We start from the raw sequence: 17416 nt of genomic DNA, 5'->3' as shown, positions 1-17416 counted from the left end.
AAGTATCTCGAGAGCTGCGTCCCGGCTCAGGGCCGCTTCCTGCGGAGGACGCCGTCTGGAAGCCTCCTCTGCCTCCGTCTTCAGTTAAGTGTGAATGCTCCTCTGGTTTAACACCTTTAGATGTTCTATTGAGTTGAAGCCAGATACTGTGGACGTCACCTGGGTGGATGAGACCGAGAGGAATCCACTCGCTGCAGCCTTCGTTTCATCCGGATGGAAGAACGCAGTTGTCGGCCATATTTGTAGCAGCCTTCAAAATGCGACAGCCTACTGGCGCCTCTGGGTCATAGCAGCCTCTGAACAAAAAAGACATCATAGATTATTCAAATGATTCAGATTAAAAAACCTAAATTGTTTGCCGTGACGAGTTGAATTTCATTAAACTGTAGAATGAAGTCATTTGAGTGCCACTTGCTCTTTTGGCAGCAGAGCACAACCAGCTGACTTCTCACAGAACAAGGTGTCGCAGCCTTTCCAAACATATCAGCTCTGCAGAGGGAACCTGTAGATTATGTCATTATGATGATGACCATGTTCATTCTAATGGGAACAAATTATGATTGTTTCTGTGCGTGTGGCTGAGGAGAGACGTGCAGGTTCGACCCTGATTCACTCGTGTGACCGAACCCGAACCCGGAGTTCAGAGGGAGACGCTCTCACTCTCCTTCGCTCAGTGGAAGCCAATAAAAGCGATGTTTACTGACACAGGATCCTGGAGCCGGATTATAAACCCAGTCAGACAGTGTGACTTTCTCCTGAAGACATCGCATTAAAAACCGTCCTGTTGTTTTATTGGACCCGTTGTTAGTGAAAAGAAACTTGTTGTCAAGTTGAAGTTTGTCCACGAGAAGCTTCAGTTCACCTCAAACCATCAACTTCACTTTGACAGCTGAATGTAAGAGACATTAGTCGTTGAGGACATTATTTATTGTCTCAGATCAGGGTTGTTTGTTTAGTGGGAGGTGAGTTTCAATGACAAAACTATTAGCTTCAAGTTAAGTGGATGATTTTACAGACAAACCAGACCTGCAGCGTCGCAGAGAGAAGTGAAGACGACTTCAGACCTGAACTTGTTCTGGAACTTTCTTGTTTCTCTTTATCTCACACACACCCTCTCCCTCCCTTCTGTCTCTCACACACACACACACACACACACGGAGACACACGTGGGAGGATTGACGCCGCGCTGTCTGCAGTGCGTTCAGGAGTATTGTTATTAACTGCGGTGTGAATAGAGGCAGCAGTACATCCCCTGCTCTGCTGCTGCTGCAGGGCTCGCCTTTGTTCTGTACTCCATAATGGCACGCCATAATTACAGTCTTAGTGGAGAAAGCACACAGGCTGCTTCTACCTCACCGCTCGCCTCACCTCACCTTGCAGGATGAGGATAAGAGGCACATACAGGCTCAGGCTTCTTTCATGTGCACACTCATATTAATATGTCGGTCTGATCTGTGGCACTGCCATCGAGACCAGTTCATGCACTTGATGTTCGGAGTGAAATCTACAAATTCAGGAAGCGTCTAGTGACACGGAGTCAGTCACTGGACTGTCCCGTGATGACAAAGACAACTTCTCCTTCTCTGGTTCCCTCCGTCACCAGAGGGTCTTAAAAACATATCGCGGGGATCAATATGCTTCAAACTAATGTGTCGTGGTGAAGAGCCTGTCATCACAGAGACTCCATGAGTTATTGAACTGGGATAAAGTCCCTTCATGGGGGGAGGAGGCTCATGTGCTCACAGGGATCCTTAATGTGGAGTTCTGTCCCAGGACGTCTCTGCTGCATGGGGACTAAGACTGAACTAAGACTGATAGCTCTGCATGTCTTACATCTAGAATGTCTCTTCATCTATACGTCTCCATCCAGCTTCTCCCGTCTTATAATCATCTGCACCCCAGTTAATAAGATACACCCCCCCCTGCTTTGTGTCCTGGTTAATGTTGTGTTACTGCTATCGTTGTTGTGGATTTTGTGTTGTTTCCTGACATTGTTGTTTTATGTGTTGCCTATTTGTTTATATATATATATATATATGTGTCTCCTCGAGGTTTTCATGGTGTGACACCGGTTTTGAAACACAAATCATGTTTGTAAAATCCATATTCACAAACACAGTTTGGAAACATCCCCTGATCTTAACCGTCGACTAGTGTGAGGAAAAACTACCAAAACAACTTTAATAGGGAAAAAATAAGGTCAAACTCCAAATAAAAAATAATCAGAAAACATGTGGAGAATTCTGACCTTAGTCACATATGTGTTTACGACTTAATCTCATTATTAAGGTCTAACTGGAGTTTTCAACACAAGTCAGTTACCGACTGCTGACGACCGGTGAGCTGGGTGAAAACAAGATGGACAAATAAGAAGCAGTTGGAGCTTTTTGCAAAATTAGAACGTTAACACACAAAATGCTAAAAACGGCATCGAACATTAAACTATTTCAGGTTCTGGTTGTAAAACCTGATGAATAACTCTGGTCTCAATGATGTGAGTCGTAATCTGACTCTGCTCTGTGACATGTAAAGAGGAATATCAATGGAAAACATCAGCAGCTCATGTGGACATGAGGAGGATCTGGTCCACGCAGCAGCTGACGAAGGATGGAGGCGATCGGCCTTCGAACGCAGCCTCCGAGGGAAGAGGCCGTCGAGACACAGCTTTACTCTGAAAAGGACAGAGGACAGAGGAGGACAGTCAGATTCTGATCATGAGGTTCAGTGTCTGTCAGTGGGTTTGATTCACTGCTGGTTTGGGGGTTTCTGTGGGATTTGTCTGATTGTATCTTCCTCCGTGTGTCGCTCACCCTCTCCTCTTCCTCCCTGAAGCTGCACACTGACCTGCTCGTGCTCAGCTGCTGCACACGAGCTGCACCTCTGGCTGTGGGACAGTAGCTCACCCCCCCCCCCTGAACCCCCCATGACAGGCTGCCTCCCTGCAGGCCCACCGATCAGGGCAGTGATCAACCTGCGTCACTGTGTCGAGTCAGAGACGTTCACGCATCTGTTCTCACAGAGATGTGGCTGCAGAACCTCCAGAATGAAACTCTGACTCAACGTTATTTCATAAGAACATCTCCAAACTAAAGTGTGTGAGAACCTCTGGGCCTAAACAACACTCACACTTTCAGACCTGTAGAGCTTTAAGAGCGTGATCATGAGCTCCCATGGTGCACCTCTCTCTCTCTCTCCCCCCCCCCCTGCACACTGACTGCTTCACCTTCAGTCTGAGTGAAGGAGGGGGGGGAGAAGAGGTAAATCTGACGACTTAGCAAGATTGTGTCACTAAATAACAGCACTGACACAGAGAGGAGGGTGCGCCCGGCGCTCGCAGAGGTGAAGTCAGGGACGGGAGGAATGATGGCTCCAGATGAAAGCTGTGGTGGAGGGATGTGTAATAACTCTCCATCGACCTGTTGGTATAATGAGCTGGATCCTGGAGGCAGGCGAGGAGGAACGAGGGAGAAACAAGCCAAAACATCTCTCACTCTGTGTCTGTGTGTGTGTGTGTGTGTGTGTGTGTGTGTGTGTGTGTGTGTGTGTGTGTGTGTGTGTGTGTGTGTGTGTGTCTGTGTGTGTGTGTGTGTGTGTGTCTTCCTCTCGTTGTCTACACGCTCCAATCTGCATCATTTGTATTTTTTTCCGTTGGCTCGACAAACGTTGTGTCGTCCAAATTATGCAACTGAATATTGATGGTGGTCATCAACACGAGTCGTCAGTGTCGGATGATTCCTTCACATTTAGCTCATTTTAATGGATAATAAAGAATTTTCTCATCTGATCTTCATATTCACTGGATTGAATGAGTGAGCACGACAACTTTAAAATGAGACAAATCTGCAGTTTAGAGAATGAAATCTGATCCCTGGTGTGTGTGTGTGTGTCTGTGTGAGTGAGTGAGTGTGTGTGTGTGTGTGTGTCTGTGTGTGTGTGTCTGTGTGAGTGAGCCCATGAGTGACAGCAGAGTCTTCAAAGAGTTGTGTCAAAAAGCAGATTAGTGTGTGAAGACAGAGCCTCGGGCCTCAGGAGCTGATCTATAAAAGCGTCTGGTGGAGGCAGGACGATGGAGGCAGATCCGCTTCACCAGAGCTGCACCTTCCGAACAAGCACTCCAAGAAAAGAAATATCATCATGAAAATGTATATGTGTATGATCTTATCATTCTGTTGTGTCATATCACCGGTGGAGCTTCAAGTCATATTGTACTTTAACGGCCCCTAATTAGAATTTATGATACAACCATTAAATAAACGGTTTTACTGGGACTGGGAGCAGCGGAGCACGTTTTTAAATGAATTGATTTTTTATTCATTTCAATTATAACTTATCATTATATTATTATTATAATTATATTACATTCTACAACTGTCGTTTACTACCTGCTCATTGGCCTGTAGCTGACATATGAATACACTTCTATGTCCGTACAGACACTGCGCATTGTGATAAAACCACGTTTTAAATGTTTCATAAAGTACTTCACTCGCAGTATTTATACTTTAGTCCTTTAATGGTTTAAACCGGATCCTGTAAAAAAACCTGTTTACATCTTATTTAATACTTTTACCTTCTTTGTGAAACGTGACTCAAACCCTTTATTTTATTTTTCGAAGGAGCCACGAATCAAGAAAGTTGTGAATTTATAGTTTAATCTTTAACAATGAATATTAGTTGTTTTTTTCTCCACTGAAAACTAAAGTGGAGTGAAACAGGAAAATACTTAAGTAAAGTATCCTACATGTACATGTACATGGAAGTAATAGCTGTAGATATTTTCCAGATGTGCACCAACGTCAGTGTAATTCCAAGATTCCTCGTTAGACTTTATTTAATGTTTTATTTTGTATTTTTATTTTATGTAGCGACGCTTCGCTGCGTTGATTCTTAAATCCACGTCAATAAAATGAACCGTGAAGAAAACTCGTCATATTAACAGACTCATTTACACCGAAGCGGAGCGATAGATGAGAACTATAATTAATTGGTTATTAGAGTTTTAGAGTTTAATACGAAAGGATTTCTGTGACAAAATATATAGTTTTCTCTCAAGAGGCTGTTTGCTCAGTGCGTGCGTGTGGAAACTCTCGTGCGTGTGGAGAATTGTACTTTCGTCTGGATCTTAATCTGAATTCTCTTCACCTCGGATTCGTTCTGAGCCTAAAAAGAAAAAGACAGAAAAATAACAGGACGTTTGTGTGAAAGTCAGATTGTTGTGGATCAGTGAGTTTAATAAAACTGGTTCGTATGAGACGTCTCAGTTTGTAAAGTCAATGTGCTGACGTAATGGTTTTTATTCCATTTTCGCGTGTGGCCTCATTTTTAGAGGCCACGTTTCTTTTTTTAAATAGAAACAATGCAGCAGGTTATTTTAAATGTGCCTTTTTATTTAATTCAATTTGATTTCACATTGTGTAATTATATAATATATGTGGTGCTATTCCTCACTTCCTCACAGACGAAGCTAAATGATTTTAATTGTAACAGAACTAATAACTTATCTGATATTATTTTAATTTCAGTTTCTTACTTTGAACAAACTGCATGAGCCCATTGATTCGTATGAACTGCTCGTGGAATCATTTCTTTTATTATAACAGATTGTGTCTGAAGAGCCGCTGGTCCGGGTCCGGTTCGTGCCGCTCGGACCCTCCAGGAGCGGCTCCGTCCTGTGCACGTTGTGATTTGTGTGACACGGTGCGTGGCAGCAGCCAATGAGCGCGTCGTGCGTGACAAGTGGAGGCAGAGGATGGCTGGAGCCGACAGGGGAGGACCGCGCACAAAGAGCCGCCTCGCCGCGCGGGGAGGGAGCAGCGCACTGGTCCTGGACTCACTTGGTTTTAAAGGATAATTCAGGTTATTTGTCACAAGTGTTGTTGTGTGTTTCTTCCCGCGCACAGTGAAGTGTCGGCTGCGCGTCCTGCTCGCGCGTCCTGCTCGTGCGTCCTGCGCGTCTCCGTGTGACTCCTTGGTTTTGGACGCCGCGCGCCCTGGAGCGTCCGGCCGGGATGTAGCGGAGGACAGACCCACACACAGCAGCTCCTCGCCGGCCTCCTCGTCCCGCACGGCCCGGGGCACACCGACCTCCCGCTCCCAGACGCGTCCCGCCGCGTGGAGACAGGAAGTCTGTGACCGTTTGTAGAAACCTCCTGAACCTTGATGGTGGGTCTCCTGGTGATGAGCCCTGCCCGGAGCTCCTAGCTGGCGGCTTCTTACTTCCCACTGCCCCTCGGCCTCATGATGACCATGAGCTCCATGTCGGACTCCCTGGTGCCGCCTGATCCGTCCAAGTCCGCCTTCCTGGAGTTCGGCGGCCACGGCTTCTCCGGCCACCAGCAGCACTCCCCCGGCCTGTCCCACAACCACTACCCGGTGCACGGGCTGCACGCCGTGGGCCCGGCGCAGCACGACGGGCCCTTCGCCGCCGGGGCGTCCTCGTACGGTCGCCCGCTGGGATACCCGCCGTACCACAGCCCCGTGAGCGCGCACCACCCGGGGGCCTACCTGCCGTACCAGCACGGGGGCCACGGCGGCGCGCTGGGCCACACCAGGCTGGAGGATGGAGGTGGGTGTCACACTGCACATTACAAAAGAAAGGGCATCAAAATAACATGGGACAGTGTTTGTTCTATAGAATTAATAATGTCTCTAATATATATATAATATGTAATATATAATATATAATATATACTATATCATATATCATATATCATATATAATATATAATATATAATATATAATATATACTATATCATATATAATATATAATATATAATATATAATATATAATATATAACACGTGGATCTCAGCCCAATAATCTGGTTTCATCCTGTGGCTGATTGGAGCAGATCTGATATAAAAGAAAAGGAAACAGAGAAAATTAAATAATCATATCAGTGTGTTTCATTTGTATTTGACTGAGTTATTGAACTTATTGAACTGAAGTCTGTGGATCCGAACGAGGCTCGGTGACGCTGGAGTTATGAAGGTTTCTGTGAAGCTTCAATCCGCACGAAGAAGAGAATCGTTCTTCACAGATGATTCCAATAGTCTGAGCTCATGAGAATCAACCACAGTAATTGGATCCACACGCAGGTTCGCCTCAGTAAACTTTGGGGTTGAGATGAAGATGAGTTTAAGGCCCGAACCAGAATCCGAGTCCCCACAAGAAGCAGCCGGCACCGGGCTGTGGTGTCCCGCAGGCCCGGGAGCTGCGGCCTGTCCCAGCCCAGATCCTCCAGCACACCAGCCGCCATGTTCCTGCTGCCTGCAGCCGGGCCTGGAACCGTCATCAGAATTATAATTATAATAAATGTCACTGTCACTTTCAACTAAATGATTTCTTCACGTCACTGAACTCAGACATACATATTTCAGGTTCCTTCTGATCCTTTAAAATCAGGACATGTGTGAAAATAGATTTTATTTTATAACTTGATTCTAAAATGCAGAAAAATATAAATCTGATATGCAGAAAATATATATTCAATTTAAAATACAGTAAATTATAGCTTTGAGAACTTCAATGAAATGTTGCATTAAAAAAACTATAAAATACCATTAGACATAAAAAACCATACATATGACAGAAACTAATATAATAAATATTACATTTATTGGATCCACTAATATATTTAATATAAGAACCAACATGGCTCAGATATTTGAAACATTTAGTTTAAAGCCTGTGATCCTTTGAACCCAGGCTGAAGAGGCGGGTTGACAATCATCACAATGTAAATTAATTACTCACAGATCAAATGCTAATGCTCCTATTAGCCTCTATTCATACTGATAGTTACAGAAAGAATAATAATAAAGAATAGACAACAATAATTAAGTTTATCCACATTAAGTCATTTCATCCCAACTTCGTTCTTTGTACGACTGTAAATAAGTTTTGTTCACAATTTTAAAAAGATTTTTTAATGACAAACATCAATTTCAGCAACAAATGTGCGCTTTCATCTCATCTTCTCAACCTGCCTCCACGTGAGATATTAAATTATGTCACTATAAATAAAACATGTTCGGGTGAGTGACTCCCGCTCAACAAACACGTCAAATCATTTTGTCCCAAGTACATTTCAAAAATTGTCCCAATCCTTTGAATCTGATTTACACTCTTACTGTATTTACATGATATAATCACTTTATATCATATCATGTTAAAAAGTTATTTCACCAGATTTTTTTTACGCCAAACATCAACGTCAGCAACAAATCCACTTCCTGGTGATTTATAAACTGAGTCATAATGAGCTCAGAAACAATGGAAGAAGAAGAAAAGGGTATTTTTCATTATTATCATTAGTGAAGTTTGTGGAATTTCAAACAACGACTCAGTCAAATTTAAACACAATTTTTCCAATGGAACATTCACAGCCACTTGAGTTTTCTTCTCTGAAGTAAAGGTCTTTGCTTCCTCGGCTCCGGCGCCTGAGAGCCGGAGCTCAGTTACACAACGGGATCGTCTTGTGGGGCCTCGGCTTGTCCACAGCTGTTCTCCGCTGCCACTGCAGGCTATGAGCTCACGTCATAACAACAATCAGTGTGGGCCAACATGCTCCGTTGCATAGGTTTCCTGAAAATGAAAAAAGGAAGAAGCTGACGAAAAGCCGTGTTGTCCGAGTTGCACGTTCGACTGAACAACTCCAGGCTCACTGGAGAGGACAAAGAGGTTTCACCTTCTAACCTCCATTGTCACTTACTGCAGTGAACATGTCGTATACTTCATTGTACTTTGCTGTATGGACATTCCAGCTCGTGTGTAAACAGCATATTTCTCCCTGAGTTGATGACAGCTTGGATTCATAAAACATCCACCAACACAAGTTCTCATCTCACTAAAACCCCATTAGTTATTCATGAGCGATAAAGTGGAGGAACTTTTGTTGGAGCTCCTCTGTGAAGTCAAACGTTTGTCCCCCGGGTTGACTCTGTGTTGTCTCTCGTCTCCAGATCAGGACAAGCCCACGACGGTGATCGAGAACGGGGAGGTGAGGCTGAACGGGAAGGGCAAGAAGATCCGGAAGCCTCGGACCATTTACTCCAGCCTCCAGCTCCAGGCGCTCAATCAGCGCTTCCAGCAAACCCAGTACCTCGCCCTGCCCGAGCGGGCCGACCTGGCGGCCAAGCTGGGCCTGACGCAGACCCAGGTAACCTGGTGGAGAACACACAGACACACACAGACACACACAGACACACACAGAGAAACACATAGAGAAACACACAGACACACAGAAACACACAGAAACACACAGACACACACAGACACACACAGAAACACACAGAAACACACAGACACACACAGACACACACAGACACACACAGACACACACAGACACACACAGACACACACAGAAACACACAGACACACACAGAAACACACAGACACACAGAAACACACAGAAACACACAGACACACACAGACACACACAGAAACACACAGACACACACAGAAACACACAGAAACACACAGACACACACAGAAACACACAGACACACACAGAAACACACAGAAACGCACAGACACACACAGACACACAGAAACACACAGAAACACACAGACACACACACACAATAAGAGCATGAGGAGCACGTCTGCACTGTCACTTCTCATTTCTGACTTTTAGAAGCACGGAAAGAAACGGACATTCAGATTAAAGCCAGCAGAAAAATAATGATTCAAAGTTTTATAAGAGATATTTTATGTGAGGATTAAAACACATGCGATGATGACAAGCGGAAATATTTCTAATGTGAACAAAGGGTTGGCTAATTTTCTAATTGAGGGTGTGTTCGGGTCACCTCACCCTAACTCACAGGTATAAGTGGGACATACGAGGGAGTTTCCTGAGCCATCGTTTAATCATTATCATTTTATCATCTAACATACAGATCTGAGTTTGGCTCTTTTCATGGAAAATACACAAAAAGTGAATTTGAGTTGGATTTAATCCACAATCCAGACGTCTGCGACAGTTTTCATTTGAACTGAAGGTTTTCTCTGCCGGTGAAAATCGACCAAAGGCAGAAATAAAAGTCCCAACAGGCGCTGGTGCATTCTTGCTCACAGGTGTCACACATTTGCCTCCATGTGTAATTAGATACTGGCATTTTCAGAGATAGCCTGTAATTAAATATCACGTGAAATGTAGTCATGGCGTGTTTGTCATCCAATAAATCGTAAAAGAGAAAAGAAAACAATGACAAGAAAACCAGAAATGCAAATCTCAAATTGAAAAGAAAAGGAGTGTGTGTGTGTGGGTGTAAGTGTGTGTTAGGTGTGTGTGTCTGTGCGTGTCTGTGTGTGTGTGTGTGTGTGTGTGTGTGTGTTTTCTGTCCCTATATGTTCACACACGCTCGAGCAGTTGCAGGAAAATAAAAGGCCTAATGGCGGCCATTTTGTCCCACGTCGTTGAGTGGACATTTGAAATGTAACAAGAATCCAAACTTGTCTGGTTCAGCAGAATTCACTCTGATGAACACGAGCTAAACTCATATCACACTTTTATTTATTTTTTTACTTTACTTTGAGCCTAAAATATTTTTTTCCTCTTCTGTTCCATCCCATGAACGACAAAACTGTTTAAAACCGTTTAAACCTTAATAAACTAATAATAATAATAATACTAATACTAATACTAATACTAATAATACTACTAATAATAATTATACTAATACTAATAATGATACTAATAATAATAATACTAATTGTAACACGCCATTATTAATTACAAGCAGATTGTGTCATTATAAACAAAAAAATCGTTCCATTTGAACCAGTTAGTTTGGGAAAATAAACTTTATTCTTTAATTAGCGTTTAATTAAGCGTTCACCTGCTGTTAGAGAAACATTATTCTATAGCTTGAGATTATTTTAGAATATAAACGGCTGCAGCCTTCATTTGAATCAGGCTCATTTAAAGAAGCTTCAGCCGACAGCGACTTTGTGTGTTTCTGTTTCCTGATAAGATCAGAAAAGCCTTTCAGTCGAAGGACAAACTGAACTCTCTAGATATTAAATAAATAGAAACATAATTAAAGTTAGTTTTCTCTTTAGCTGAAGTTCACTGTGACTTTCACTCTCCTGAGTTTGACTCAACTTTTTAGCTTTTTTCAACAAATTTATAAAAATAAAAAAACCTTTCGAAAAATGATGCATTTCTAGTTTCGTGCAGTTTAATACGACAACAAGAAAAAGGTTCAGTTTCTTCTGACTCATTATGAACATTAACAGAAACATTAGAAACTGGGACCAGATCATATTTGAAAAATCACCAACCAGGTGTGAGCAGGTGCACTGAGGAAACTTTATATCAGAGAGTTTGGGAAAACCTCATGTGAAATATGACACGTGTGTGTGTGTGTGTGTGTGTGTGTGTGTGTGTGTGTGTGTGTGTGTGTGTGTGTATAAGCAGCTGATGTCACATGAACTGTCCTAATCCAGAATGAATTAACCGCAGCAGCTCTGTTGACACTGGGACTAAGAGATGATCCGTTCATTTGTCTTTGCTTTAGTTGTGGAAAGTGGTTCTGAATGTGGTCTCCAACGTGCACGCCGCTCACGTGGCTTCGCTCTTTATTCTTCACCTTTAATTCTCTGTTTATTCTGCGGTGGTTTTTCGTGGGAAGGTTGAGTCTGATCTCCGCGACAGACAATGGACACAGTCGAGTGGAGAAGGAACATTTAAATTGAGTGAATAAATGTAGTTTGAAGAATTCAGACACAGTTTGTGGATTAAATATCGTCAGTGATTCTTTTAAAAACACTTTTCAGACTCGAGGCAAAAACGTTATCGTCCAGATGAGACGTTTTACTGAGCAGCTAAGAAATGTTATGGTTTGACGTTAGGACATAATTCAGGTGTGGCCTGGATTATTTGACACAGAAATTTGTGTCAAAAACAACAAGCTTCCTGATAAAAGGTTCCTGGTAAAAGGTTCCTGGTAAAAGGTTCCTGGTAAAAACGGATTTTGCCAAACTACCTGTTGCCGCCTGGTCTCTCTCTATGCTAAGCTAACACGAGGGCAGCGTCACCAGACCTGAACCCTTTCAGCAGATTCGATTGGTGAATCCAAACAGGCAGCTTGTATTTCCTGGTGAGCGTTGAACTTGCACTTCTCTTTCCACCGTGCACACTTCACATTTACTCCTGAGGTTTCATCACAGTGAAAGGTTTCCAGATGTGAGCAGATGAGCCACTTGCTGGGTTCCTGCTCCTGTGGCTGTTTGAAGCTCTGAATGAAGACTCATATTTATTAATCCCAAAGTTTATTCACTTAAACCTCAGTGTTTAACCTTAAATTATTGGTCTGTAACAAGTGGGATTTTATTCTTTTGGACTTTTACACCACATTTATTAAACTGAGTGGATCAAACAAAGACTCATTTGAGACGCTCAGAAATAAAATGTCCTTTTTTATGGTGGGAAACCGTCTGTTTACAGTGCGAGTATCTACTTTAGAGTCAGAATATACTAGATCTAAACTACACACCCACAAAATGGCTGCTCTGTGTATCTGCTTGATGCTCAGTTTGTGCACGTCCTCAGAAATTCATGCGACGTACGCAAGATGCAATACCCACATAGAGATCGGGGGCAGTAGCGAGGCACGTAATCAGCGACAGAAACGGTGAAGAGTTTTGAAGACGAGCTGTGTGACCAGTTCTAGATTAAACACACATTTGTACATATTTGTCTGGAATGAGCCAAATGTTGATCTGCGGAAGATTCGCACGTGAACGATAACATTCAGGACGCAGCTGGTTGCTTAGAAACATGGTGAAACAACAAGTATACAGGGGGAGTGCACACACACACACACACACACACACACACACACACACACACACACACAATAAGATAGTTATCATATACCACATCTCGATCCTGCCTTGGTGCCATTAGGCCGCCGGCCAACCGCCGAGCACTTTCCCTCAAAATCACCAGTGTTCCCAGACGCAGCTGAGAAATGGCACGTAGCACATTTTCCCTGCAATTCACACACACACACACACACACACACACACACACACACACACACACACACACACACACACACACACACACACACACACAGACAAACCTTTTACTTCTGAATTAACCCCACAGGAAACCACTGACCAAATTTTTTGTTTTTGTGTTTTAAAAAATATAAATACACACACTGCGAATCATGGGAGAATAGGTTCCCTCACACACACAGACCCACACACACACACACACACACACACACACACACACACACACACACACACACACACAGACACACTGGCACCTGGCCTGTGTCTCAGCCACCCTCCTCCCTGATGTCGCTGCCATTAGCTGCGCTCTCAGAGAAGCTGTCAGCTCCGTGTTGCTGCTGGAATATGAAACCAATAATTACAGCAGGGATCCTCTCGCTGAGGCTGCATTAGCTTAACGTGCTGTTGATTGACTCGTGGGCTCATCAGCGACGCTCCACTCGCTCACTGGGAGTTTTCACGTGTTGTGCAGATGCAGTAATTATTACACTGACGGCTCTGTGGCTTGGTGGCTGTCACGTTTATGACTTTAGACCATAGTTTAAACAAAGAAGTCTGTTGATGGGTTTTCTCTTTCAACTCTGCAGAAACTTGAAAGAATCTCAAGTGCAATTTACGCTCTGACAGCTTTTAAGTGGCATAATTAAAATGTATTGTCTGCTTGTGAAGCGGTCGTTTAACTTTATGTATTGGCCTCAGTAACAGGCCGTGATTGACGTCAACAGATTCACTGGAACAATAGAGATGAAATTAAATGTCAGATTTCTCTCTACATGACTTCATCTCAGGCCGGGTGTGAACGCTGGTGTCGCTGGTTGATTACTTGGTGAAAGGGACATTTTTTTCCATATATTTAGACTCAATTAAACCGGTGTGGACGTATTTTTTTATAGAATAATATAATCTTCCATAAACCACTTCAACCGTTTCCATGAATCCACATAAACTCTCGGGGTAATAATTCCCAGGACTGTCAGCACCGAGGAGAAAACAACTTTAACGCCAAAACTGTTTGCTCGTATTTCTCTCGCTCTTTTCTCTTTTTCTCTTCTCCGTCGTTCTCCAGAGTTTTTCCCCCTTTACAGCGCAGTTAAAACCTGTTTGAGACAAAAGTCTCCTTCGCTGACTGCGTGTTATTACTCATGATTCATTTGTTCCTGCTCAGCCGTCAGGTTTGCCCGTGAGGCAGATTTGTGTAATTTGATGCTCAATTTGCAAGCACGCTGGAAACAGAGAACATGCCAATCACATCCACAACAACATAACTGAATCATCTGTGACCACAGAGAGAGATGATGCTACATTCAGCTCAGTCTTTTCATATCTTATCTATACTTGACTATTTCTGCTTCATAGGTTTATGACCCTGTAAATGTCCTGTCTCGTCCTACGACACAGAAAACCTCTAACCCAGACTATGGGATTTATTAAAATGCTAAAAACACTAATAATATGCTGTAAAACCAGCCCCCCCCCCCCCGCTGGAAGTCCCGATCCTGGCACAAAGGTTTTAAAAGACCTCGACTCCCGAGGCCGAGAGCAGCAGGAGACAAAGAGCAGGGACACATGCAGCTGTAACATTAGGTGCAGAGGCTGCAGGGACGGAGTGAAGACATGCAGCCGTCAGATCAGACCCACCAGTCTCAGACCATCTCAAACCATCTCAACCAGTCTCAACCAGTCTCAAACCATCTCAACCAGTCTCAACCAGTCTCAACCAGTCTCAAACCATCTCAACCAGTCTCAAACCATCTCAACCAGTCTCAAACCATCTCAACCAGTCTCAAACCATCTCAGACCATCAATCTATATTTCTGCTTTCTTGATTTCCTCATATATGTGCATATATACATTCATGTACTTCATATCACACATGCATCTCATCCTCTTTGGAGAGAAATCAACAGCAGATAATGGGAATTATGAGACCCATCATGTGTCATGTGATGTGTTCAGCCAATCAGAGCAGAGCTGTGTCGTCACAGAGGAGCTTCCAGGTGATGCAGCAGGAAGGGAACATGTGAACGGACAAAATGTCTAACCAGCACGCATTGTGTTAAGACCAGCACGCATTGTGTTAAGACCAGCACGCATTGTGTTAAGACCAGCACGCATTGTGTTCTAACCAGCACGCATTGTGTTAAGACCAGCACGCATTGTGTTCTAACCAGCACGCATTGTGTTAAGACCAGCACGCATTGTGTTAGCACGCATTGTGTGTAGGAGCACTGCAGCGCTGCAGACGTGTGTGGCGTCAGGAGGCCGTGACGTCGTCAGCTCTACGAAGCTTTATGGTATTTCTGTGTGTAACTGTGAGGTCGTTATGTTGTAACATTTTATGATCCACAGTTTGTCTGTACAGCTCATTATGACCTAATTGTAGGTTATTTTACTGCACTGGTATTAGTCAAGGTTTCTCCTGCTCCCACTCTACGGTCGAGAGAAGCCTCGTCACACTTCTTGTTTACCATAGTTTTAATATTTGAAATATTCATTCATGTCCCTGCAGTGTTAGAAACTGGATTCGTTTTATTATCGTTGCTGAAACATTAAATCATTAGTGCACCTTCAGTCTACATCTTCGCCTCTGAACGCGCCTGTGGAGCGACGGTGACTCTTCATCCACGTTCGTATCGGTTCTGATCAACTCTTTCCTTCTCGTCCCTCAGGTGAAAATATGGTTCCAGAACAAACGATCTAAATACAAGAAGATCATGAAGAACGGACCCTGCGGACCGGAGGGAGACCACCTAGCCCCCCCACAGCCGTCCTCCTCCTCGCCTTGCTCCCTGTGGGACAACAGCATGGTGGCCAAGGGTGCAGCGGTGCACTCTGGGGGATATATGAACAATTTTGGACTCTGGTACCCTGCACACCAGCAGGACTCCATGCCAAGGACTCAGATGATGTGACAGACAGGAAGGAGCACGAGACACTTCCAGGACAAATGATGGATTAATGCCCGACTGGAGCTGTTCAACACACGGACATTGTTTAGAGTCGGAGCCGCTCTGGAGGCATAAATACACGGGTTGTTACCAGATACTGTGTGTACGGGGGAAATAGATCAATTAGATATTATTCTAACATATAGACAACCTTTAAAGTAATAAGACTTAAGTAATAAGTTGTAAAATATATCTTTAAATTAAAAAATTCATGACATATTTGGTGGATATAAATACCTCCGAGGTTGAAAATGGCCTTTTCAAACTAAAACAACCTGTGTCCACAGGAGCGTTTTGGCTCCGCATCAGTTTTAATCTCATTAGAACACATGTCACATGACCACTCATGTACACTGGGCGTGCACGTGCCGCCATAAACAGGAAGACACGTGCGTCCCGCTGGACACGAGAATAAACAGCTGTATCTCTGTAAAATACAGAATGTAACTGAGCAGCTGTTTGCGGAGACACAGGGTCAGTGACTCTGATGTCCCCTGGTTCTTCAGGAAGGAGGTGACGTGACGACGAATCAGCGAAGGCTACGTCGGGAGCGTTGTTTCTGCTCGTCCAGACTCGAACACAGCTCCGGAGGTTTCAAACTAAAAAGCAGCAGCGTTTACGAACTTCTCTGTTCCAGAGTTTGAACTTCAGGTGAATCTGTATCAGAGTTGATGTGTTTTCAAATGAAAACGTGGTCGTGTGGATGAAGCTCGGTTCGTATCGACTTGAGCTAAACAACCAAAACACAACTGACAAATTCAATTTAACATGAAAAACATCTCTGACGGCTGCTGTGGCTTGTTTCTGTTATTGATTATATTGATTGATTGGTTTATTCCATCAGAAGTTACAGATCTTATAAACAGTCAGTGGGTTTGTCTCCGCCTCCAGAGCCGCTCCAGACTTTCTGGTTCAAGCTGCGACTCGAAGCTGAAGTTATCGCTGCATTTCCAATTGTGGACATTTCAGGTTTCATTCTCTTCTGTATTTTCTCTGGGTTACAGTCGATCGGATAATTGTGGGTTTTCAGGGTTTTCTTCTTGCAGCAGTCGTTCTTCACTGAACTTCACGGATTCAAAGAACCCTGTGGTTTGCAAAACGCTAAAAACAGATCAAATTAAATAACGAATAGAATTCACTTCTCACCATTGTGTGTATTCTATAAATCTGACGGGGGTTTGTGTGGTACAATTATGGTTCAGGCCTGTAAAGAGCCATTATGAAAGAAATGATTACAACACTTTTATGATTCTTATAAAGCCCTTTTTAAGTTTGTATGGTAAATACGCACTGAACGAACACAGCTACTTTAATGTATTATTGAGTCTTAATTGAGTCAAATTATATATAAATATATAATGTATTTTGTCATTATAATAAAAAAAAATCTAAAATAAGATCAAACCAAAAAAGAATATTCCAGACATTTATTGGAAA

At 43.3% G+C, this 17416-nt stretch overlaps 1 protein-coding gene across 1 annotated transcript; it reads left to right on the top strand.

Annotated features, from left to right (window-relative positions):
* Positions 1 to 5726: 5726 nt before the first annotated feature.
* LOC117765959 (homeobox protein Dlx4a-like) lies at positions 5727 to 16200 on the top strand. Its single transcript, XM_034592610.1, has 3 exons — positions 5727 to 6565; positions 8963 to 9159; positions 15701 to 16200. Exons 1-3 carry the CDS (start codon positions 6238 to 6240, stop codon positions 15941 to 15943), a joined length of 768 nt encoding a protein of 255 aa, XP_034448501.1. The 5' UTR covers positions 5727 to 6237; the 3' UTR covers positions 15944 to 16200.
* The last annotated feature ends 1216 nt before the right edge of the window (positions 16201 to 17416 follow it).

This window comes from Hippoglossus hippoglossus, chromosome 8 (assembly GCF_009819705.1).
Source record: "Hippoglossus hippoglossus isolate fHipHip1 chromosome 8, fHipHip1.pri, whole genome shotgun sequence".
NCBI classification, from domain to species: domain Eukaryota; kingdom Metazoa; phylum Chordata; class Actinopteri; order Pleuronectiformes; family Pleuronectidae; genus Hippoglossus; species Hippoglossus hippoglossus.
Note: the sequence above shows the minus strand (reverse complement) of the source record. Positions and strands in the feature narration are given on the sequence as shown.